This window comes from Leptopilina boulardi, unplaced genomic scaffold (genome assembly GCF_019393585.1).
Source record: "Leptopilina boulardi isolate dan_hultmark-lab unplaced genomic scaffold, ZJU_Lbou_2.1 LbouV2_278, whole genome shotgun sequence".
Lineage (NCBI taxonomy): Eukaryota > Metazoa > Arthropoda > Insecta > Hymenoptera > Figitidae > Leptopilina > Leptopilina boulardi.
Window position 1 is genome coordinate 40,255 of NW_026137838.1, and position 26,977 is coordinate 67,231.

Genomic DNA, 26,977 nt, shown 5'->3' on the forward strand with positions numbered 1-26,977 from the left:
AAAAATTCGGCGTCTTACAAAATTTGATCAATAAAAATTCGTACAATTAAAAAAATTCGGACAAATTAAAAGTCGGTGAATTGGAATTTCTATCATTTAAAAATTCGAATCACATAAAATTCCGATTAAATAAGAATTTTGTTAAATTAAAATTCAATTAAATTAAAATTCTCTTAAACAAAAAGTCATGTAAATTAAATGACTAAAAGAAAAATTTTTTGTAGAAATTCGGTAGCTAAAAATTTTCTTAAGTAAAAATTCGTATAAAAAAAAAATTCTATCAAATGCTAATTCGAAAAACAAACGTCTATAAATAAATTATTGCTAATAAAATTCTTTAAATTGAAAAATCGAATTAATGATTATTATGTGATAATCATGCGCTCCGTAAAAATTGCATTTTTTTTTTTTTGTAATTGGAAAAGTGTTTGTCAGTAAGGAAATCTTTTAATGAAATTTTTCATCGAATCGAATTTTCATTGTCTAGATTGAAATTGTCTGAAATAGAAAGGATTTTTATTATTATTTTTTTTTTTTGTTATAGGAGTATTTTGAGAAAAGTTCTCGAGAATGTAGGTTTATGGATCACGTGAGTTTCCTGCACTTTCAAGGAAAATGGTGTGAGAGAGAGAGATTTCTTTTTATAAAGGACAATTCGTGAGTTTTTTTTTTTTTTTGCTTGAAAAACATTTTAATTCATTTTCAGTAAACATCGTCTCGTGAGTTGTAAGGATTTATGGTGTACCGGTGCAAATATGGAGTGTATGGGATTTCGTCGCGGTGTACGACTTTAGAGGGAGAATGCTGAAAGGGGTGCTTGAAAACGGAACCAACACAGGAAGCTCATTAAGTTACGCCCCGGGGTCTCGACTGCTGTTTTGTTGCAGTTTACTGCCCACTCCAACACCAAATCATAGCGTAAATAAGTCATACAATATAATTTCATAGATCTACGTATTTCCGATATCATTCAATCAAAAACAAAAAAAAAAAAAAAAAATCTCCCTACAATTAGTAAATCGCTTTTGTTTTTCCAATATTCAATAAACTTGAATAATGAAAACATACATTCAAATTCCTCCAATTTATTATAAATTCATATTTCTTTAGAAAATAATTTCTCAAAAAAATATTTCATGTGGAATAATTTTATTAAAAAAATGAATTTGAATAGAGAAATCGTGGAAAATAAAAATTTATCTTTAATAATAATTCATTGATATAAATGGAGAAAAGAATTTTCTTTTTGATAATTTGTCATTCTAGAAAGATTTTATTGCTATTATTATTATTATTTTTTTATATAATACTATTAGATTTATGATTATGAGAAAAGTTAATGTATTTTCTTTTTGATATATGGAAATTTTCTTTCTTTGAATAAAATAGAAAAACTTCCATTGATTTAAGGAAAAAAAATAATTTTGTTCGAAAATTCATTTTACATTTTCATGATTAATTATTGTTTTGTTAATGCAAATAATAGAGGATCATCAGTCAATCTCATGTTTATTGCCCCGATAAATGCATCTGTCAACCAAAATGCTAGATTCGTATATGAATCTGTTAATTATTTCGCTGTCATTTTACTAATTTTCTGCCTATACACATCTCTCTTGCTGTGGTCTCTGCACTAGTGAAACATATCCCCGTAAACTCAATTCTAATATTTGATCCAAACTTCTCCTAAATTTTTTTTTCACTAATTTACTTTATTATAATTTAAAAAAAAAATAATTTTGTTTGTTGACAAAAAAAAAAAAAATGAAACTATACGAACTTTAAATTTAATTTTATATTTTATAAAATATTACTTATTCAGGTACTTCAAGCTGAAAGGAATTCATGTAATTTACCGTGGGAATATTCAATGTATGGAAACCATGCAAGGAATTCTGGTAAAAGTTGGTAGAGTACCACAAAAGAGGGTGATATTGTCGATTTGTTCAGTTCAACTTGTCTCCTTGACAAGAACCCAATGATGTCAAATACTGTATAAAATACAAGTGTTCAACAAATAGAAAACTCCGTCTAAAGGTATAATATATTATATATATTCTTCATTCCAAAGGTTTTTGTTTTTATCTTCAATTGATATTTTTAAATTAATTTTTTTATCCATACGAAAAAATTTTTCAAATCTTTTTACAAGAAAAATTATAATTATTATTTAATAATCGTTAATAATAATAATAATAAAAATGAAAATAATAATAATTAATTTGTTGGTTCAAATGACAATTTGAAATTTAATTTTAAAAAAATAATTTCCTAGGATTCTGAGAGGATGATATTTTTTTTTTTTTTTTGTTTTTCCGGAAGAAATGTCGCGTCCTGCATGTCCTTGAGATTATTCCTTAATTTTCGAGTCTATTAGCTTTCAAACCATTTAACCGACTATCCACAGTCCAAAGCACAAGGCGCAGAACATCGCACATGTATTTCGCCCGACACAAGTTTAAACCCTATAACACTAAATACCACACACCATCTCTAACGTAATCATGCCAACTCGAGAGTTTCATAGTCCCCCAAAAGTTTATTATACCGCATGAGTAAATTTACAGCATTACTGTAATAATTAATATTAGAGCCAACGCGCTATCTTTCTATAGTTTAAAAAAAAATAAATATTTTACGCGAATTTAAATCTTTTTTTTTTCATTAACAAAAAAAGCAATACTTTCGAAATTCCAATTATCTAGAAACACTCTTTAAAAAATATACTCATTTAATTGTGTAATTAAACAAATTAAATAGTTGAATGTACGTAAGAGAAATAGATTTTTAATTTCGAGAAAATTTAATTTAATCCAACTATTTTTTTCAAAAAGAGAAAAATCTTTTTTCCATTTAAAAAAGAAAAGAAATTTCAACATCATTGAAAAGGAGAAATATTTTTCTAAATAAAAAAAAAAAATATTAATTTGGCATCAAGAATTGGTAATTCAATTTTATTAAAATAAAATATATTTGCAAATAAAAAATATTTTTAAAAATTTTATATTTCTCTCTAAAACATTTTTGTTCAGAAAAAATTAATTTTAACAAATAAAATGAAAATTAGTATAAAATTATTAATTTACTCACCGCACGCGTCCGCGTGACAAAAGTTTAGAAGAAGAATAAATTCAGTGAAATCAGCAAATACATAATAACTGTTGCGCAAAAACTTATATTTATTATATTGAGAAAAGGGGGATGAAATTCGAAAGCATTCGGGAAATTAAATTCCGATCTCGATCACGACGCGAATGCAACTGTGATCCGCATCCTCGAGAATCTCCCTTTTATCGTTTCCCGCTTTCTCTCTCTCTCTCTCTCTCTCGCTCTTTCCTCTCATACTCCGCGTGTGTTCGACATTACGCCGACTCTTACTACTTGTTTGCAAATAATTGTTATTTTGCGCAGCCAATTATTACATCACTAATTGAACCACAATTGATTAATATTGTTTCATTATAAACAATTTTTCTTTTTTTTTTCAATTATCACAATTATAAACTTGTAGAATTTTCATGTAACTTTTTCAATTAAAGTTTTCTTTTTTAAAAATTCAAATTTCATTATTATTATTATTACTGGTGCATTATTTATCCCATATAGAAATTATTTATTAGAATTTTTATTTTCAAGAATTTGATAGAATTTTTTTATACAAATTTTTACTTAACATAATTTTTATCTGTGGAATTTTTGTTTGGCAGAATTTTTATTTTCTAATCATTTTTTTTTTCATGATTTTTTTATTTAAAAGAATTTTAATTCTGGCAAACAAAAATTCGGTAGCAAAAAAATTTGTTATGTAAAAATTCGTATAAAAAGAATTGAATTTCTTTTGGAAAATTTGTCCAAAAAAAAATAACTATTTTTAACAAAATACTTTAAAATAAAAATTATAATTAATGATTTTTATGGGAAATTCATGCGCCTTTTATTATTATTATTATTATTATTAAATAATTTATAGATAGATATTGTCAATAATCAATTATGCACTGAAAAAAATTATTTATAAATAATCGGTTGACTATTATTTATTATTAATTAAATATTTGATAAAATTTAGTAACATTTGAATCAAATAATTTTATTTTACTGTAATACTTATAAAAAAAATAAATATAATAATGAAAACTATCGATAAAATAATTTAAAATAACTGTTTTTTTAAATTTATTTTTTTTCGCAAATAATTATAGCAGAACTAAAATTGTGTGCTCTCTATTTTAGAAAATTTCAAACATTTCCTATATATCTTTTACAAAATATCAAACGATAAGAAAATTTCCCCCGAAAGATAATAAAAATTGGAGATGATAAGAAATTCTTTTTATCAACCAGTAAGAATTTATCGCGCCACTGATATAAGGGATGTTTTTCTACATTATCGACTATCTAAAGGGTAGGAAAAAAAATATATATAATAATTATTTTACTTATTTTTTTAAATCAATTACAATAAATAAGAAAAAAATACACATCAGATTTAAAAAAAAAAAAAATTATCCTTGCTGATAAAGTAAACTGTATCTAATTATCAAAATAGAGAATGAAATATCTAGAGGGCCACAGAATAGGGCGGCAGTTTAAGCGCAAACGCAAAATAGTTTTCTCATCACATTGTGAAAATTCAACTCAGTATCCAGGAAGCTGCGAGCGCTTTCATTCAAAAGAGATATACGCGTTTTTCAATTTCTATCTCGGAAATTGTTTTTTCATTATGCCTTTAAATTGATCATCAAAATAATTGTGTTAAATAATATTGTTCCCAAAAAATCGTAAGATATTATTGTGCAAAATAATTTAAAAAAAAAAAAAAAAATTATAGTGATTTTTTTATACTCTTTCAATTTTTAAATAAAAATTTAAATTTCAACTAAAAAAAATGAAATGCAATTGAAATTTTCTAAAAAAAAACTTTAAACACACAATTTTAAAAATATTGATAACTTGTCAATTATTCAGATTATAAAAATTATAAATTATTAAAATTATTACAATTTTCCTACGAAAAATATTTTTTACTATATTCCGAATAAATTTTCTACAAAAACTAATTAATAATTTAAATTAGTAAATTTTTTATTTATTATTTTAAATCCTTTTTTTATTATTAAATAAATTCATTTAATTAATTACTTTTAAAATCCTTTTTTTTTAAATTTAATTGTTGCGCTGAATTTCGTTACAGTAGAAAATTTAATCAATTTAATGGAATTTTGTTAAATTCATTGAATCTCAAAATACATCAATTAATCTTTATTGATAAAATTCATATATATATAAAAGTCTTGAAAAAATATTTTTTAAACAAAATATGTGAAAAAAGAACTTTTATCAAATATATTTTTTCAAAAAGATATTCAAAGTAATTTATTATAAATTTTTGAGATGATAAATTTAAAAACAAAAAAATCCCGTAAACAAAAGTTTAATTTAAAAAACAATTCTCAAAAGACATTTCATTAAAATTAAATCAACGCTTTAATGAGTCAATTTTTCTTCTCATTAAATTGCAAAAAACTAAAAACAAAAAAGAAAAATTCAATTTCTATCTAAGAAAACTGCTCTCTAATTCTCTCTTTTACTAAATCAGACACTAATTTCAATTAAAATTCAAGTTCTACGAAGAATTTCTTTTCATTAAATGAAAAATTACTGACCTACAGAGACAATCCTTTCCATTTTTTTTCAACGAGAAAATAAATTAAGGAAAAATCATTCCAGAGGAAAATAGTAATAATAATAATAATAATATTAATTATAATTATAATAAAAATAATAATATAAAATAATAATTATAAATAAAATAGTTTCTTGGATTTAATTTAACAGATTTCTTTTGAATAAGACATTTGATTTGTTTTCTTTTTTTTTAATATAATTTTCTTCAGTATCATAATAATCTCTTTATACGATTATGGATGGGATTTTAGTGGTTTTCTTGGTGAGAGAAATCGGATCTTCGTGACCCACGATTTGAGGCTAATGGCGGTCGATATATCCGGCAAATCCCCCGACGATCGAAAGATAAAGGACCTTCCTTACTGGAGGATGCTCGACGTTAGCCGAGATATTAATTGTGACCGATAACGCTGTAAATCGTACCACCTTCATTCCTCCTTTTCATCCTCTTCCTCATTTTCCCCCCATCAACCCTTTCCCCTTCAAAAAAAAAAAAAAAAAAAAATTCGCCTACTGTTGTTAAACTCATTTGTAAAAAAGACGCCTTCGCGCGACGAAAAAAAAAAGAAGAGGATTTTAAAGATTTCCTCTTCTTTATCAATTTGTGTATATTTGTGTATGTGTGTGTGTGTGTGCGTGGTGTAAAGTCAGAGGATTAAGATGAATCGAATTCATTTGTAAAATGGCATCACTCCCCCGTGTGGTTCTCGTGTTGTTGGGAATTGCTTACCTGTTACGCGCAGATTCATCATTCGACAATGACATTATGGGTATGTCACTGTTATTTAAATTTTAGAAAATAAAAATTTTTTTTTTTAATATTTCCTTATTATTTTGTAATTAATTTAAATTTTATTTTTATAATTGTGCTTTTAACATATTTTATTCCTAAACAATGATTCAGAATCGAATTTTTATTAAATATACAAAAATAATTGATATTCAATTTTAATTAGAATTATTTTTAAAAAAAGAAACGTGACTCGATTATTGCTAAAAGAAATTAAATTAGAAAAAAAAACTTGACACAGTAAATAATAAAAATAAATTAATAATAATAAAATAATAGTAAAAAAAATAGTAAATAATAAAAAAAATAAAAATAATTTTTTGATTAACTTTATACAGGGAAAAAAAATCTTTATCTGAAACAGCTATATGTTTCTCTAGAATAGCGAAAATTTTCGCTGTTCCAGGTGAAGAGTTTTTCCCGTGTATTATTAAAATTTTCCTTTCAATAAGAAATTATGAATTATTTATTTATATGCATTTTCTGGCAAAAAAAAAAAACGAAAAAAACGCCGATTAATTAATTAAATTTTTTTTAAAAATATTTACTAAGAAATAACTTGAAAAACTTTTAATGACGATATAAATTTATCTTTAAAAAAATAGAAAACCAAATATTAAATGAAGATAAATTTTTGAATAATATATTTTAATAATCAAATAACAACAATTTTCTTCAGTAAACTCGAAAAAGAAATTATCGTTTAATAAATTTTTTTTTTTACTAAATTTCCTTATATTTAAAAGTTTCTCAATTTAATATATTATACACAACTTTCCAAATTATTTTCAATAAAGGTTTTCAAATTAAATTCAGAATAAAAACTTTTTTTTTTTTACAAAAATTAATAGTGTAGTAAAAATCACGTTTCGCTTGGTTTATTAAAGTTTTCATCTTTTTTTTTCTTTTTTAATCATTATTTTTAAAATTGAAGAAATTGAAAAAGAAAAAAAAATAAATTTTCATATATATTTAAACGTTTATGAAAAATTGTTTTTCTATAAAGTTCGAGCGAGAGATTACTTTTAGACGAGAGAGAGAGAGAGAGAGAGAGAGACTTAATTTAGTAGTTTTAAAAGAAAATCTTACACGCGGGGGAATCTTTTTTATTATGTATTCACTCGCACGAGAGATGGAAAAATATTTGATCTTCCCACCTAGAAAAATTCTTTAAATAATTTATGAAGTATTCCTGAAAAAATATTCATTTAAAATTATATATGCTTTTTCGAAGGTAATTCTATTTTTCTTTTCTCTTTTTTTTTTTTTTTTTTTTTTTTTTTTTTTTTTTTTTTTTTTTTTTTTTTTTTTTTTTTTTTTTTTTTTATTAGAAATATTTAAATTATAAAATTTTTTAATCCCTTATACAAATTTTAATTGCTTTCGAATAATTTTCACATTACATTTTAATTTATATCGCATATATTGTTAATTAAATTTCTGTTTGAAATTAAACCAAATAATGTTTTTAAAAAATAAACGATAAAATAAATTTAGTTGAAGTGTGTAATCAATATTTGTTGGATTATAATAAAAAATTAATTATTTATGGAAAAAAGTATGTTATATAGCTTAATCTTTTGTATATTCAGTAGTAATCGTTAATTTTAGTCAGACACACAGAGTACCTATAAATTTATTATTATTTACTGTAATTATTTTTTTGTCTTTTTTATTAGCAAAAATTTAATTAATTATTGATATTTTCATTAATTAATTAGTTATAGTTATAAATGTGATTAGTTACAAATATTAGTTAACTTGTTAATTAAATACACGAATATAACTTCAGTCAAGATGTAACTTCTGACACTCTTGATTTCCCGGTTATAATAATTGTATTTAGAGAATTTAATCAAATAGCAAATTTAAAATTTATTTCTATAAATAAATTTTTTAATTTTATTTTTATTTTTTTAATTTTTATTTATTATTATTATTATTATTATTATTATTATTATTCGGTAATTATTGTAACCGATTATTTCAATTAAATAAAAAAATTTGTTGATTTAAAAAGATTTTTAAAGATTTTTTTCAAAAATTGTTTTGAATTAAATAACAAATTGTTTTATAAATCTTCTTTAGAAAAAAAAACTATAAAATTTCTGGTATGCTTTTTATGTTATTATATAGAATTATATAGGAGAGTATTGAGTTTTCAAAGAAATTATTTTCATTTTGATGGATTTCCGGTATCCTTTATATATATATATACTTCACAAGATTCATTTACATAATTATTTAAAACAGATTTTCATTTCCCACGTGAATAATTTTACATATATTTCATTATAAATTGAAACGAATATTATGAACATAAGGAAAGCTGATTTCAGCTGGTCTAAGCATACCTGATGACTATGATGAAAGTAAGGAAGATAATACAGATGGCGATGATGAAAGATATACAACGCGAATGTCAAAAAATCTCGTTCAAGAGGTGACAGCAATTGTTGGTCAAATTACAACTCTTTTATGTAATTTCGAGGATCCAGGAAATCGAACTGTAAGCAAATAAATAAAAAAAACAATTATTCTAATTAAATTTTTATAATATTTATTTATAATAAATAATAATAAAGAAAAAAATATATTATATTTAATTAATAATTATTGAAATATAATTTTAAATTAATAATAAATTAAGTGGAAATTAAAATAGAAATTTATATTTTTATTTTTAATTCAGGTATCTTGGATAAGAAAAAAAGATTTACAGATATTGACATCAATGTACATTACATATACTAGTGATGTAAGATTTAAAATTATTACAAATATAAGTTATACGCCAGCGCAAGAAAATTCCAGTATCTGGAATCTTCAAATAGATAATGTCCAGCCGAGGGATGAGGGTATTTATGAATGTCAACTTAGTACGGAGCCCAAAATACACAAAGCTATTTATCTTAAAATTTTAGGTAAGAAATATAAAATTATGTGCAAAAAAAAAATTTAATAATTTATAAAAATTCTATAAGTAAAATAACAAAAAAAAAAATTAAATATATATTTTTTTAAATTTTATATTTAATAACAATTATACAATTTAATTTTTTTAGTTCTAAAATTGTAAAAAAAAAATATAAATAAAATAATGAACTAAAAAAATAAAAACAGTGAAATTCGACAATGTTTTAATTTTTTAATTATTGTTTTTTAGACGTCCAAGCTAAAATTTTGGGTCCCGAGGAAGTTTTTGTGAAAAAAGGCAGTACAATCAGTCTAACTTGCATTGTTAATGCACAAGACATTGCACCAAGTAACGTAACTTGGTGGCACGCTGGATTTATCATTGACTTCGACAGTCCCAGGTGAGAGTAATTTGTTTTCACATTTTTTTTTTTTAATTTATTAACTAATAGTAATTTTTTTTCCAAATATTCGCCTTTCAAAATAATTCAAAGTATTTTTTTTTTAATATTTAATTTTTCAAAAAAATGTTCCGTTTCGCGAAAAATATTTAAATAAAAGGAAAAAAAAAATAAGAAAATTATTTTTGTTTTTTCACCAAAGAAGCGATTATATTCAAATATTTACACTTAGTTTTGGATTCTCTGCTCTCTTCCACTGTGGGATTTGTTTCTCAACAAAGTTTTGAAAATGTGAAGTGTATAGTTGAAAGTTTCTGATTGGCAGTGAAATAAAAAAAAAAAAAAAAAAAAAGGAAACAAAAAACATTTCCAGTACATGCACTTTGGAGAACTATATAGATATATACTTTTAAAAAACTCAATTCATCAGTGTAGCCTTCTTGAAAACTTTTCACGTCACAGAGTATTTTTTTCCTTTCAAGAGTTATAATTATTTACAAAGATAATGATAATAATAATAATAATAATAATAATAATAATAATAATAATAATAATAATGACGATAATAATTAAAATAATAATAATAGCACTTCCAATTGGAAATTTTGTTAACAAGTAACTAGTAATACCATTTGAAATCTGTTATATTTAGTGTGTTCATTGTAAATTCATTATCTAAATTAAACTCCATGTTTAACTAAATTTTCAATAATAATAATAATTAATCTGTTTATTCAATTAATCAAATTTTGTCCATTTAGTATTGAAAATCCTTATTTAAAAATAATTTAAAAATAATTTTTCCCCTAAAAAAAAAAGGAGAATCAAATTTGCAATAATTATATAAAAATTAATTAAAAATAGAAAACATTACATTTTTTAATTCAATTTATATAAAACTCACATTATAAACGAATTAAAAACGAAATTACAAAAATTGAATACTTAATTTTTATTCCACAATTATAAAGTGAAAAAAAAAAATTCGTTAACATCGATAAAATACAGCATAGTATAAAAAAAAAAATTCAAAATAATTTCCAATTAAAAAAAAATTGTAATAAACTCAAGAAAAAATAATATAATCAATTTTTTTTGTTTGTTAATTTTTCTAATTTATAAAGTTAATTTTTGTATGAAAAAAAATAAATAATTTTGTTAATTTTTCTAATTAATGGAGTTAATAAAAAAAAAAAAATCTTTTAACAGAGGGGGAGTATCGTTGGAGACAGAGAAGGCCAAAGGTGGAACGACGAGCAAGTTGCTGATAACGCGTGCTTCTCTCAATGACAGCGGTAATTATACTTGTGTCTCAAGTAAAGCAGCACCTGCAAGTGTCATTGTTCACGTATTAAACGGTAAGGATTTTCAAAGACTTTGTCAACTATATTCATATATATAGTATATATATATATATCTGTGTTTTGAAACTTCAAAGAGAATGTTCATTAAAGAAAATCACATAATTTGAATAATCTCAAGAGATATAAAATGAAAAAGATTTCCATTAAAAATGAAAGCTTTAATTAGATATTTTATTCCACAACTAATCATTGCATCTTTTTACTTCCTTCAACTTCTTTTTTTTATATATATATAAGGTCCTTTGTGAAAAGAACCTTCTTCTTTTGAGGATCTTTCAATTTGGTGCTAGCTCTCTCTCTCTCTCTTTTAGTTTCAAAAGCATCAAATTGGAGCGCTCATCATTCAAGAACTTTTAACTTTTTTTTTTTTTCTTATAATGATGTCTCCATAATTTAAATATATATTTTTTTCAAATAATCAAAAAAAAAAAAATTCTCTTTTTATGATTATAAAATGTCAATAATTGAAAAATAAATAAATTTTAATTCATCCAGTGAATAAATTAACTTGAAAATTAACTTTTTGAATATATCAGAAATTAACTTTCTTTAAGATGGAAAATTTTAATTCATTTCAAATAGTTAATTTAAAATTGAACGGCAAATTTAAATGTGATTTCTTTGGTGAGATAAATTTTGAATTTTATCGTATGAAAAGAATTTTAATTTGATCAATATTTTTTTTTCTCTGCGCTTTTACTTCTTATAGGTGAACATCCAGCGGCAATGCAGCACGGTGGAGGAAATAAGCTCATCTTAAGGACATTTTCGATCAGCCTCACTCTCATTTTGACTCTAGTAAGATAAACGATCTCTTATTAAAACAAAAAAAACAATTGCGCGCATAAAAAAAAACTGATTGTGTGTGTGTGTGTGTAAAGTTATTGTATAGTGTACTATATTACTGACTATATTAATTTATAATACAAAAAAAAAATTTCATATATATAGAATAATTTTCATGTACCATTTCAAATTAAGAGAGACTGATATTGCAAAACAAAAAAAAAATGAATAATCATTAATTAAAATCATTTTTCAACAAGAGTATATATATATAAAAAATTCTTTCATTTAAAAACATTTTTTCTTTTGTCTATAAAAAAATTTTCCAAATGTCAATATTAGAAAAAAAAAGAATCGTTAAAGTTTTCTTTTGAAATTTCGAGAAATTTTTATATTCATATATCAATATATATATATATATATATATATATTTGTGCTGTTTATTATTGTTTACGATTTTTTCATAAATATAACATATGTATATCGTTAGAATTGTATATTTGTAATCCTGACAATTTTTTTTTTAGTAATTATATTTTTATCATCGATTTCATGCTCGTAAAAATTCATACATGGTGAAATAAAAAGAAAAAAGAAACAAATTTTCTTTTTTTTTCCATGAAAAGAATTTCATTCGCAATTGTCATTATCATAAAAGATTCATTTGATGCGCAATAAGCCTCACTTGAGTTTTAGAACAATTTCTGATTTTTCTTTTTCTTTCTTTCTTTTTTTTTTTATTTTCTCTTAAATAACGTTAATGTAAAAATGGGTTGAGATCGACATGCATTCTCACACAAGAGTTCTGTGAAAGTAGGCAATATAATCGTTTTACTCGAACAGAACATTCTCGCGTTTACGAGAGACGATGGATATCTCTGTTAACGACGTACTTTTTTTCTTCTTCCTCCATCCGCAGTTTTACAACAGAAGCGTGAGCTTCTTTTTCGCGTTTCAAAACGGTACTAATCGACAATTTTTTTTAATTTTTAAAAACTTAGTATTTTTTCAAAAAAAAAGGAGGAAAAGGATTTTTTTTTAATTTCATTTCCGATTTGTTAACAAAATTTTATAATTAATATTTGTAATATAGTTCAATATTTGTCACAAAATCATATAAATTAATTATTTACATCAAAATAAATATTTATTTGCTTCACATAAATATTTATTTTAAATAAATTTTATTTGAATTAATTAAAAAATGTTATTTGTGTTAAATAAAATTTTATTTGTTTTAAACAAATTATTATGAAAATAAACAATTTCACTAATTTTCTATAAATAAAAATTATTCCTTTTTGATAATCTACGAAAAAAAAAAAAAATTCGATAATGATAATGAAAAAAAAAAAATGTATACTATTCACTTTTTTTTTAGTCCGATAAAAAAACGAATTTAGAAAAAAATCACATATTACTTTTGAAACACGATATCTATTTTTATATAAATATTTCGTTCTTTTTTTTCTTTGAATTCGTTTACAGGAGAAATATTTTAATAAAAAGCTAGAAAATGTGATCCGCAAAAAAGGAAAGCTCAGAATTCACAGAGGAGTAACTCACCGGTGTGGTTCAGCAAGCATGAATTTTCATTGACGACATTGCTATAGACTATATATATATGTATAATATGAACGTGAGCAGGTAAATGCTGTATCTCCGTTTCGCGGTGGACTCCTAACGGACGCTTCCGTGTGATTTGCATAAAATGAGGCCACCCCTATGTTTCCCCGGAGAGTACTACACATACATATGCACGCATTTCGTGTATCGACAATGTAGCGGCAACCCGTTTTAGGAAGGGTGACAACTATCCCAGCCTACACCATTCATTCCCAAAGGGGTATCTTGAGAGCTCTTATGGTACCTCGAATATTGCACTCACACACACACACACATACACCAGGCTTTTAATGTCCAGATACATTTCAATTTTATTTTAATTAATACAAATTAATATATTTATTTATAAATATTTCCGGCTTTAGCGAAATTTTGTTTATTAATTGCAAATTTGTTTTTATTAAATTCCGTATTTATTATTTATTGTTGTTTATTTATTAATATTACTATTTTTATTTTATAAATATAATATTTTTTAAAGTATAAATTTATAAATATATTTACAAAAACAATAATAATCTAAATTAATTATCATTATTTATTTAATAAAATATTAGTCAAATTAATTTAGTTGATTTTTCAACAATAATTATAGTTATTAAATGCATTCATATGTTAATTTACAACATAAATACACTTGACAAATATCGGTCATGTTTAAATAAAAGTAATGTTTACAAATTCTTAAAAAAAAAAAAACAAAAGAGAAAGAGAGAAAAATTGAATGAAAAATCCGATGCATTATATATGTAAATCCAAAAAATAATATTTAAATAATAAATATAAAATAAATAAAATAACAATAATCTAGATCTTTAATCAATGGACTAATAAAAATGGATTATAAAATAATAGCAATAAATAAATTAAAAATAACTAGAAAAATAATAAATATAAGAGTTTAATAATAAATATTTAATAATAATTAATAAAATAATTAACAAAGGAAAGTAATATTTGAAATAATAATTTAGTTATATTAAATTTCAATATCTTTTAAATATATTTTGTTTAAAACTATTGCTAATTTTTTTTATACATAGATAGTTAAAATATTAACAAGATGGTAAAAATTGTTAAAAAGTGGAAAAATAAAAAATTACCGACATAGAAATCTACCTTACCGACTAATGGTAAAACCGGTTTTTTTGGCAAAATGAAAATATAAAAAATTACCGACATAGAAATCTACTTTACCGACTGATGATAATTTTTTCTAGAATTTTCTCAAAAAAATTCAAAACTGTTTTAATATCAGTCGGTAAGGTAGATTTCTATGTCGGTAATTTTATATTTTCATTTTAAAACACATGTTTTATCATTAGTCCGTAAGGTAGATTTCTATGTCGGTAATTTTTATATTTTCATTTTTAAAAAAACCTGTTTTACCATCAGTCGGTAATGTAGGTTTCTATATCGGTAATCTTTATATTTTAATTTTTCGGAAAAAACTGTTTTATCATCAGTCGGTAAGGTAGATTTCTATGTCGGTAATTTTTATATTTTAATTTTAAAAAACCTGTTTTATCATCAGTCGGTAAGGTAGGTTTCTGTATCGGTAATTTTGATATTTTCATTTTTCGAAAAAACCTGTTTTATCATTAGTCGGTAAAGTAGATTTCTATGTCAGTAATTTTTTTTGATATTTTTATTTTTTTAAATAACCTGTTTTGCCATCAGTCGGTACATTTCTGTGTCGGTATTTCTTTTATTTATAATCCTAATGATCGCGTATATAGGACCCGCATAATTCGGATTCTCGTTTACATCGGTTTTTTTCCGGTCCCTTAAAATCCGATGTACGTGGGTTTCACTGTATGTATTCTTGTCATGAAGGCATTTATTTATTTCAAAGAGAGAGAGAGAGAGAGAGAGAGAGAGAGAGAGAGAGAGAGAGAGAGAGAGAAATTGATCTGAATTTCTCTCCAATTCGCGGAGCACTTTTCCTAGCAATTTCAGAGGATTTCGAGTATTTTTTTCTTAAATATATCGAATGCCAAAGCAATTCGCATTTCCTTTATAAAAAGAAATTGATAGAATTTATTGAAAGCCCCGAGAAACGAGAGTAATGTATGCAAATATCTTTTAATTTAAAAAAAATAATGTTTCAAACGATTGAAATTCTGTTATATATACATATATATCAAATATTTTATATACTTTATAATATAAAAAATTTTTTAAAAAATTTCTAATCACCAAAATTTCTTAATAACTATTTTTATATTTTATTTAAAATAAATTAAATAAATTAATTAAAAAATATATGAATAATATTTAATAATAATAAAAATAATAATGAATATATTTTTAACAAAATAAAAAGATAAACATTATGAAAATATAATTAGAAAGAAAGCAGGACATTTTTTTTCAAGATGCTATAAAGATTTTTGTATAACAAAGAAGATTATAAATATAATAAATTTCAAGCATGAATAAAACTTGATTTTTTTTAGATGCCCTACATTTTTTGATAATACCTTTTATAATCAATTAATTTGCATCGCTGATTTTTAACAGAAAAATCCCTCAAAGAAATGATTTTACAATTTTTTTTAAATATATTTTTTTTTATTTTACTCCCTCTATAATATTCATTATTATTTTGATTAAGAAAAATTAAATTTTTCTCTTTTTCAAATTATATTTTTAAAAAATGCAATTACATTAAAATTATGCGATAATAGTGATTTTTTGTAGAATTAAAAAATTAATTTTTTTTTTTAATGTGCAGGAAATAAAAAAATTTCTAGACTAATAAAGCTCAGTAAAAGAAAAAAAATTAACAAAGTAAGTAACATATGCGTTTTAATATAATTATTGTTAATTTTATTATATTATTATGACCCAATTATTTATAAACACATTCCAGGGGAATATAAAAATACAAAGATTTATTCAAACTTAGCCAGGTGAAAGAAAAACAATTTTACATTATTTTTCTCTCGTTAAAAATATAGGTTTTTTTTAAAAGAAAAATAAATAAATAAACACAAAAATAAATATTATTCTCATATATAAAAACAGAACATGCAAATATGCAAAAATGTGTATGATTATATATATATATATATATATATATATCAGTATATATAGTAATATATTTTATATCAATCCCACAGCAACAAAATTACAAATATGTACATATAACGTACATAAAAATTTTTTATTCAAAAAAATATATCAAATTTAAATATTAAAAAATATTTTATTTAATAATTAATATTAATAATATTTAATTTTTTTCTGTTATAAATTATTTGTTATTTCAAATTCTTGTTATAAGAAATTTTTGTTTTTTAAAAATAAAATTTGAAAATGGTATGCAATCAATTAATTTTTTTTTTTTTTGATAGTCTTTATTATTCTAAAGGTTTTTTAATATATATATGATGATAAATAGAAAAATAAAATCGCCCGCATTGAATGAAGAAATCTCATGTATAGAAAAGCGGACCGTAATTTTAGCTGGAAAATATTTCCAGGTCATAGCAAAGGATAATGAACATACAAATCGAATAAAAGCGTAATCATTGAGAAAAAAAAAATAAATCAGAGGAACTCGAAAAATATTTCTCCTAACCTAATATATATATATATATATATATATATGAAAAATTTATTGATGCCACTTTGATGCTCAATATTATTTTTATTAATTAACCCTCTCTCTTTGTCTTATATTGAACCATTTATATCAAAATTTTCATTTTATTACTAAAACCAAAAAATAAATTCAATAATTTTTTTTTATTTTACACTGAAAAAAAAATTATTTGATTGAAATAAACGGTTACTTGACTGTTATCAAATAATTTTTATTTGAGTCAATTAAATAATATTTGTTTCAAATACAGAAATTCAAATACAATTTATTTAATTTAAATAAAAAAATGTTTCATTCAAGTAAATATTTATTTTAATAATAATCAAAAGTAACAGAGTATTTAAATCAAATAAATTTTTTTTTTCTGTGATTTAAATATTTTTATTAAATTATAAAGAATTTTAATTGGAATTTCTGTCATTTAAAAATTCGAATCACATAAAATTCAAATGAATGCGAATTCTGTTAAATTAAAATTCTTTTATATATAAAAATTCATTACTAAATTATTATATTATTATCGTATTTTGTTATATTATATTATATTACATAGTATTCATTAAAATAAATAGTTTAAAATAAAAATCTGTTAAAATTATTACATAATACTATTGTTTTTAAACTACACATATATAATAATTTAATTTATAATCAAAGGGCTTTGTTTAATATATTTGGTATCAAAGCGCGTGCGAACAGATTCAAATGAAATGAACTCTATATATTCTTCATGATTAATTAACAAGAAGGATGTGTGTTTATTTAATTAATTGGCTTTGGGATTTCTAATTATAGAGAGCTAATATGACGTGTGTTTTCTGTCTCTCTCTCTTTCTCTCTCGGAAGGATATAGAAAAATAATCGGAGAGGATTTAAGTAAGTATTATATAGAATTTTATCCGCGGCGAAGAAAACTTGCGGCAATCAATGTCGATTTTAGGAGCAGCTCAAGTTTTTGAAAAGTTTTCAGAGGGAGAGAGAGAGAGAGACCGCGCAGTAAAACTACATCTGAAAGCACTTTTGTTTTTTATGACATCGCACCGACCGGTATATATATATATATATATATACCAAGCAGGAATGCACTATATACGCAAATGCCCCGGCTTTATTGAGGAGTTTTGCACCCGTGTGACCTCCTCTCGAACCTTTATAACTAAAAGGTTAGAAGGCCAGGGTAGAGAAAGAGAGAGAGAGAGAGAGAGAGATCTGTATGGTATACATGCAATAAAAGCCGACCTGCATACATATATATTTACTATATATGAACTTTTTTCTTTATTTTTCTTTTTTTTATAAAACTTTTTCTTGAAACTTGGATTTCAACCTTTACTACTTCTTATATACTATTTATACTTTTCACACTATTGAAAAATGAAAACATATATATATATATATATAACGAGAGAGTGGCGAGAACATTTTACAAAACGTCACACCTTTCCCTATGAAATCCCCATTCATATTAAATGCAAACAGCGCGAGCTATTTTCTCCGATAGAAAACCCATTTTTCTTCTATTTTTTTTTTTGACAAAACCTGACAAAAATAATTGACTCTTTCACGTTTTTATATTCAAAAGAATTTTATTTATTTATGTGATGCATGAATAAGTTTTAAAAATTAATTATTGGAATTTTTATTTCATAGATTTTCGTTAGATATAAAAGTTTCATTGAGACGAATTTTATTTGTTCGAATTATTATTTTGCGCAGAATTTATAAGAATTTTTCATTTAACCGAATTTATTTATATATATATATATATTACAGAATTTTTATATAAAACCAAAAATTCACTTCACCGAATTTTATTTTGTCCGAATTTTTAAATAAGCGAAAATTAACTTTATTGAATTTTAATTTGTCCGAATTTTTATATAAGCAAAATATTAATTTACCGAATTTTAATTTGTATGAATTTTTAAGACGCCAAATTTTCATTTGTCCGAAATCAGAAGCCAAAATCTTTCGGTCAATTGTTTGTTCGGTCATTTCCAAATTCGGACAAATGAAAATTTAGTTAAATGATTTTTTGGTTAAGTATGAAAATTTTGTATTATGTAAATTCAATCAAATAATAATTAGAACGAATATGTATATATATATGGTATGAAATAAAATTTCCTTTTTATGAGAAAGATCTAGTTTTATTTTAGTCCAGACAGACTTTATATAGTAAAATTTGTCTCGTCCGCTTAAACGACAGCGTGCGGAAAACTTTTATGAGATTCAATTTATATTCTTCCTTTAAAAATAAAAGAAAAAAATAAAAAAGAATTAAACAATTTTTACATCATAATTTTTTTTTCCATGGAAAATGATTGATGTGCGATAGAATAAAATATTGATGAAATAAATCACATACACACATCTCTGTATAAAATTTTAAAGTTAAATTTCTATGTTTAAAAGTATTGGAAAAAAAATATTAGAGGAAATTGACTCAAATAATAATTATTTTATATAATTAAATACATATTTGCGATAGAAATAAATATTTATTTGATACAAATAATTATTTATTTAATAAAAATAATTATTCATTTGGTTCAAGTATAAATATTTATTTGATAATAATTAAGTAACCGATTATTTGAATATAATAAATTTTTTTTATCTACAATAATTTTTTACTGCTCGTTTAAAAAAAAAAAAAAAGGAAAAGAAATTGAATTTTATCACAAGAAAAATGACAATCCATGCAATAAACAATCTAACAATCTAACGAGGCAATATACGATTTTCCGGAAGCCGTTGCTACCCTTGCTTAACTCCTGCAGGTCGTCCAACTTGTCCCTAACTCAATAAAACTCTCATCCTTGGGAACTTTATAGAAAATATATATATATATATAGAGAGAGAGAGCCAATATCCAAGAGTTGGGTTTTCGTCGGCTAGACGAGCGAACCAACTTTGAAAAACTTATAAACCTGTGTGCAAAATAAAAAATAAAAAAAAAGAAACAGCAAAAACATTTTCAAATACACTTTTTCTCTTTTATTAATCACAAAATTGATTAGAAAAATCATACTCATTTTTTTAAAACTATTGCTGGACTTTATCTAAAAAAAGTCAGCAAAAAAATTACTTACAGTAAGATTGCACTAACTGATGGTAAAACAGTTTTTGTAAAATAAAAAAAAATTACCGACACAGTAATCTACATTACCGACTGATGGCAAAACAGTTTTTAAAATAAAAAATAAACAAGTTGAAATCTACCTTACCGACTGATGGTAAAACAGTTTTCTTGGGGGGGGGGATGAAAATATACAAAATTACCGACATAGAAATCTACTTTACAGACTGATGGTAAATTTTTTTAGAATTTCTCAAAAAATTTCAAAACTGTTTTAATATCAGTCGGTAAGGTAGATTTCTATATCGGTAATTTTTTATATTTTGATTTTTCGGAAAAACTGTTTTACCATCAGTCGGTAAGGTAGATTTCTATATTGGTAATTTTTTATATTTTCATTTTTTTAAAAAAAACCTGTTTTATCATCAGTCGGTAAAGTAGATTTCTATGTCGGTAATTTTTAGAGTCTTTTACCATCAGTCGGTAAGGTAGATTTCTAGATCGGTATTTTTTATATTTATATATTTTTTATTTTTAACTAATAATTTCTCTATTTAAAGCAGATAATATTTAATTTACTCAACTAATATAATGTTATTCGATACAAATAAATATTAATAATAAAAATAATAATATATAACAATTAATAGTACAAAATTTTTTTCAATTAAATTTATAATCTAATTGAATAATAATCGAGGAGAATAGTTTGAATAATAAGAAGATAATATAAGATATATAAATATATAATTTAAAAGAGGTTATATGCATTATTCAATTTTAAGATGAGAAGATTATCGCAATAATTAGCATAAAAAAAAAATAGAAATAGTAGGAATATAAACGTAATATCGTAATTTCACGTGGGAGATGAATAAAACAAAAGTTGGTGGTTGGAGAAATTTATATATGGAAGAAACGTTTTTGAATATGACAATACCAAGTGAGAAAATTTATGAAAGAAACTATATATATATATATATACACGATAAGAGAAAAGCTTGAAAAGTTCCTCAGAATTATGTTTGGGTAAAAAGTTAATAAATTTATGGAAGGATTTACTAAGCAGAAAACAACTTTTCTGGTCGTCGGATCGTAAATAAATAAAGCGCAAAGTATATAAACTCCTCTCTCTCTCTCTCTCTCTCAAATACTATGCAGAGAGATGCTCAAAAAGTTTTATATATTTTAAATATGAATACAAAACCTATGTACCTAATTAAAAAAAATTGTGCAAATTTTCATCGCTTCTGATGCACACTCAAAACTTATTATTTATGCCTATGTATTTTTTAAAACGATTCAAGATTCACTGTGAATAAGTTAAATTAAAAAAAAAAATTGTCAGAAAATTGTATTTATTATAATTTTTGAAAAATTTTCAATTGTTTTTATAAAAAATTTTTTTTTAATTTCAATTGTTTTAATTTTGGTATTTCTTTTTTTTCGTTATACCATGATCGTTTGGTTTCATTGCTTAGAAAATAATAATCTTTTACGAGAAAAATGTCAAGTTCAAAGGCTATAAATCGCGACGATGGAAAATCGCCGAGAGGATCATCTGCATTAGACAGATTGTCTAACACTCAAAGCTCCCATGGATCCGATGTATGTAAAAAAAAAACCCATTTTACGTTTGAAATTTCTCTTTTTTTAATATTTTTCCTTTCCTTTAAAATTTGTTTTCAAAAAAAAAGAAAAATTACTCTTTTTTTCATATGTAAAAACCGCAAATTGAAGCAGCTAAATCGAAAGTCACTTTCAGGACTAAATGTACCAACAGGAAATTTTTTCCGAAAACTCGCCGATGGTTCATGGGTAAATTTTTCTATATTTAAAAAAAATTAATTTTACTTCAATAGTTAAAATTTTAATTAATTTTAATTTAAAATTTAAAGTAAATAATTATGTTAAATTTAAAAAATATAAATCATATTGAAAATCAAAAAAAATAAATTTGATGTTAAATTTGTTTGTGTTAAAATTCTTATATAATAAAAAGTATATTTATTTATTTATTAAATATCTCGACGGAATAGTTTAATAAAAAAAAATCCATAAAAATATAAATGTACATGTACATAAAAAATTGTAACATAAAGACGAGTCTGTAAAATTGAGCACCAATCTATAAAAAAAAAAAATACTAAAATTTTCTGCAATATTCCTTGTGGTTGAACTTGATTTAAAAAAAAAAATATTTCCATTATCAAAAATATTTCTCATTATGTCTTTTAATAACAAATAATTTTGTTTATTAATTTTATTGATTAAAAAATATCCCCCTCTAAAAAGGTCATTGTTTTGTATAATATTGAGAAAATAATTTAAAATTCTTGAAATAAATAAAAAATGGCAAAATTTTTTCTTCTTTTTTTTTTAATAAAATTTTCAGATGCCAAGATACCAGAACAGCTATCGTTTAGAACCTTATAATCGATTTAATCCGGAAGTAGCTGATTCCATAATAAAAAATATAATGGTTAAAAAATTATCGACTCTAACGTTATATGATCCTACGGAAGTTGAAAAATTAATCACAGACATAATTAACGAAGTATTGAAAGCCCTTATAAAACGTGATTACGATAGGTAATAATTTCTCTGTACACATAATATAATAAAAAAAAATATTTATCAATACATAAAAAAATATATAAATATTTATATAAATAAAAACTTAAATAAAAAAAATATAAAAAAATTTATTGATCAATATATAAAAAATATATAAAAAAAAAATATTACAAGAAATTCAAATAAATATATAAATATAAAAAAATTTATATATATTGAAAAATATATTTTCGAAACGAAAAATTTTAATTTAAAAATAAAAAAAAAGATAAATTTTCCCTTAAAGATATAATGAGCCACGTGAAAAATTAAAGAATATTCAAAACTAATTTCATATAAAATATTCAGTGTACAGAAAAAAAAATGTGTTGTATTTATAAAGAAATGCGAAAAAAGGGATAATGAGCGTGAATAAATGACCTATAACGGCTCTCTGTGTGTGAAAGTGGAAGTTTCATTTATTCCAAAAGAATAATAGAAAAATTTTATGCTTCACAATAACTGGTTTTCATTTTTTTTTTCTTTTTTTCTTTTTTTTTAACAGATGCAAGCTCGTCGTACAAGCGAGCGTGGTGCAGAATGCTTTTCAAGGCATTAATGTCGGATTGGGGTGTCTTTGTGACAGCGAGCGTGATAATTACTCTTATTACGTCTATGAAAATATTCACATACATGCATGGTGTATGGCATTTGCTGTATATTATGAATAACAACTCTGCATTTTAGAAAGCATAAATTAAATACATATAGAAGGGTATTTAAAATCATTCATTTGGAAATTTCAATATTTTAAAAAATCCTTTTCACAAAACGAAAAAAAAACATGTGTGTGTTATAAATGGTTTTATGAATTTTTTATAATATTTTTTTTTTTAATCCAAGTATTACATAACTAATGTGTGTGTGTGTTCCGTTTATAAACAACCAAATAAATGAAATATTTAAAAAAATAAATAAAGAAAAAAAAATTTTATTTACATGACTTTTTATTTAAAAGAATTTTAATTTAGCAGAATTCTCATTCAATCGAATTTTTAAATTAACAGAAATTCCAATTGACCGAATTTTTAAGACGCCGAATTTGTCCGAAATTACAAATAGCCGAACAAACAATCGATTTCGGCGCTATTTCAAAATAAACCAATCACGATTTTCTTGATAATTTTTAATTGGTCAATTTTAAAAAATTGCGCCGAAATCATTCTGTCCATTATTTGTTCGGCAATTTGTAATTTCGACCAAATGAAAATTCGGCGTCTTAAAAATTCGTACAAATTAAAATTCGGTGAATTGGAATTTCTGCCAATTTAAAAAATCGAATCACATTAATTACATAACCACAATTATATAGAAAAATAAATATTAATAAAAAAAAAAAAAAAAAATGAAAAATATAATTTTTTTCTCCGAAGATATTTTTAATCTCTGCGATTTGAAAAGGACTTTATATTTGGGTTGACAGTAGAGACTCGCCAAGTGGTAAAAATCGAAATCGATTAAAAGTAACCAGCCTGATATTAATATTTATTAGTTCCACAACTTGTCCCCTTCCATCCCTTCGAAAACTCTCTTTTTCTTCTTTTATACTGAAGCCAGCCCACTTTTAACGTTTCTCAAGCCAACACTCGATGATTTATCGAGAAACTTTCGGTCGGTTCGTCTACTCTTCGTCCGGAATAATAGCCCGGCAATTTAAAGTTTCCGAAACACGACCGACATTTTTATAATTTTATACGTGAATGTCTCTTCCTGTGTGCGCTTCAACAAGAGAGAGAGAGATAGAGAGAGAGAAAACGGGCGCGGTGATAATATAACCTTACCGAGCTTTAAATTAACGAGGCTATTCGTTCCGGTGATCTTGATTTGAACCAGAGAGGCTTTACCCTGACCACTCGCCATTAAAATTTCCCCAAGACTGATATTCTAAGCTTTCACATATATAGCAGAATAACGAGAAAATGTAAAAAATTATACATGTGAATGATATTTTTTTTCTTTTTTAATTAAATACTTTTTTATATTTAATTATAGTTTACAAATAAATAATAATAATTTATTTAAATTTAAATCAATCTACCCTCAATTTTATGTTACTAATCATTTTTTTTTAATGATTTCTAAGTTTTGGGCGCTTTAGTTAAGGACGCCATCACTAGAGGGAGCGTTTTTAGTTGAGGACGCCATCACTAGAGGGAGCGTTTTAGTTGAGGACGCCATCACTAGGGGGAGCGTTTCAGTTGAGGACGCCATCACTAGGGGGAGTGTTTTTAGTTAAGAACGCCATCACTAGGGGGAGTGTTTTAGTTGAGAACGCCATCACTAGGGGGAGTATTTTAATTGAAGACGCTACCACTAGAGGAACGCCACAGAGTTTAGAACTATAATTCTTTATATTCTATAAAAAAAATTCTTTATTCTACAAAAAATTCTTTTAAAACGAAAATTCTAACAATTTATAAAGCCGCACCGACATTGATTAAAAAATGAGTAAAAATTTTAACTATTTTAAATTAAACCAATTTACAAATACTCAAATAGCGAATATATTGTTTTATATATAAACTATAAAGCAAAATTTTTCAAATAAAGCTGAAAATTTTGATAAAAAAAAAAAAAAAAAAAAATCATTTAATTCCAATTTCAATAAAACGGAAATATTGTTTATATTGTACTATTATTCATAGATTGACAAAGACAAACTAACAAACGATTAATTAAAAGTTCAACAAAGGAAAGTTTCAAATCATGCGCATGTTATAGAAAAAAAAAATTTATTTTTCACGAAATTCGCAAAGTTGATTGTGATTCTGATTTTTTATTATTATTATTATTATTATTTGTAACGAAAACAAGAAGAAATTTTTAATAAAATTTGTTGTTTTCATAACGGAAGTTGAAAAAAAGGTTTCGTTTTACTATCATATATAGAAATTTTTTTTCAATTTAATTAAAAGGCGCTATTCGTATATATGAAATATTTCGAGAAAGTTGTATATAATATGAAGAAAAATGTGAATTCGAGTGTGTCTATATAAACAATAATTGATAATTAAATTACAAATACCGCGTTCTTATTTTCAGTTTTCCTATATATATATATATATATATATATATATATATACAGGAAAACGGGAAATATATATATATATATGTATATAAATAGATAAAACGAGAAAGAGAGAAACTTTCACATAAGAGATGTCGTCCTCTGCAATCTCAACTGGACCAAATAGGAAGAAATAGTGATTCGGAACGAACTTGTTTCAAGTTTGTTCTGAAAAGATAGATACCAGAGAGAAAGAGAGAAATCGAAGAAGAATAAATGAAAATAAACTCTATAAGCGTTGGACATCATTTTATTTACGATTTTTTTTTTTTTTTGCCTTCGCCTCCGAGAGATATAAAATACAAATTATTGCAATTTATTTTTTCATTTTTTAAATTAGTCCCGATAATAATTGAATTTTTTTTTTTAATATTATTAGACATTTGCTCTTTTATTAAATTGTTTTTGTTTTCTCATGGAAAATGCGCGGAAAAGGAAATTTTAACGCTATATGCTAATTAGAGAAACAAAAAAAAAAAATGAAAGAAAAAACAAGGAGTGTAATTATTTTTTTATATTAAAACTACGTATGTATTTAATACCACTACTAATAATAATAATTAAAGAAAAATGTAATAAAAAAAAAACTAAAAAATGAAATAGAAAAAAATAATAATTATTATTATTATATTTTTCGCTTTTATGTTATAAATATTTTCAAACGATTATTTAAATATTTGAGAGTGGACTAAGATTTATATAATATGGAGAAATATATAATAATAATAATAATAATAATAATAATAATTTGACATAATGTCTTAGATAGAAATTACTGTACAGAATGTAAAGCACGTCGCTCGTTAAATTAATGGCGCAATTTTGGAGCTGCATTATGTTGCATCACACACACCTATCTTGCTACTATAAAGAAATCGAACTTAAAGGAAATGTTAACACTTCTATATATAGAGTCATCAAACCAACCATTTCGAGAATTTAGAGTCAAAGAATCACTTCGATTTACGACTGTAATACTCCACGAGAGTGTCGATCAAAAAACGCACACGGAATTTTATATATGCGAAACT

At 23.6% G+C, this 26,977-nt stretch overlaps 3 protein-coding genes across 9 annotated transcripts in view; 2 read left to right on the forward strand and 1 right to left on the reverse strand.

Moving 5' to 3' along the window:
- Positions 1–26,977, reverse strand: part of LOC127281768 (lachesin-like) — a 69,626-nt gene that overhangs the window by 12,036 nt on the left and 30,613 nt on the right. The window contains exon 1 of one of the 3 annotated variants that reach the window (XM_051305652.1): positions 3,091–3,212. The exons of 1 other annotated variant lie outside the window; for it this stretch is intronic. The gene's annotated coding sequence lies outside the window, so the exon portion shown is untranslated. Of the gene's footprint in view, positions 1–3,090; positions 3,213–8,832; positions 8,978–26,977 lie in introns of those variants that run through there. One more of the 3 variants, XM_051305650.1, reaches the window with a different exon arrangement.
- Positions 734–25,399, forward strand: LOC127281772 (zwei Ig domain protein zig-8-like). 4 transcript variants are annotated; one of them, XM_051305657.1, is made up of 9 exons: positions 734–918; positions 1,823–2,037; positions 5,940–6,458; positions 8,818–8,987; positions 9,171–9,402; positions 9,645–9,795; positions 11,005–11,153; positions 11,869–11,957; positions 24,963–25,396. In XM_051305657.1, exons 3-9 carry the CDS (start codon positions 6,371–6,373, stop codon positions 24,975–24,977), a joined length of 894 nt encoding a protein of 297 aa, XP_051161614.1. In that variant the 5' UTR covers positions 734–918; positions 1,823–2,037; positions 5,940–6,370; the 3' UTR covers positions 24,978–25,396. The 4 variants fall into 4 exon arrangements, with proteins under 4 accessions (XP_051161614.1, XP_051161616.1, XP_051161612.1 ...); XM_051305659.1 differs by lacking the exons at positions 734–918; positions 1,823–2,037 and adding an exon at positions 4,644–4,781 and having other exon boundaries at positions 8,808–8,987; positions 24,963–25,399; XM_051305655.1 differs by lacking the exons at positions 734–918; positions 1,823–2,037 and adding an exon at positions 4,644–4,781.
- On the forward strand, positions 21,536–23,748 carry LOC127281773 (dynein light chain Tctex-type protein 2B-like). 2 transcript variants are annotated; one of them, XM_051305661.1, is made up of 4 exons: positions 21,536–21,871; positions 22,007–22,081; positions 22,659–22,855; positions 23,385–23,748. In XM_051305661.1, the coding sequence occupies exons 1-4, from the start codon at positions 21,770–21,772 to the stop codon at positions 23,548–23,550; spliced, it is 540 nt and encodes a 179-aa protein (XP_051161618.1). In that variant the 5' UTR covers positions 21,536–21,769; the 3' UTR covers positions 23,551–23,748. The 2 variants fall into 2 exon arrangements, with proteins under 2 accessions (XP_051161618.1, XP_051161617.1); XM_051305660.1 differs by having other exon boundaries at positions 21,537–21,871; positions 22,004–22,081.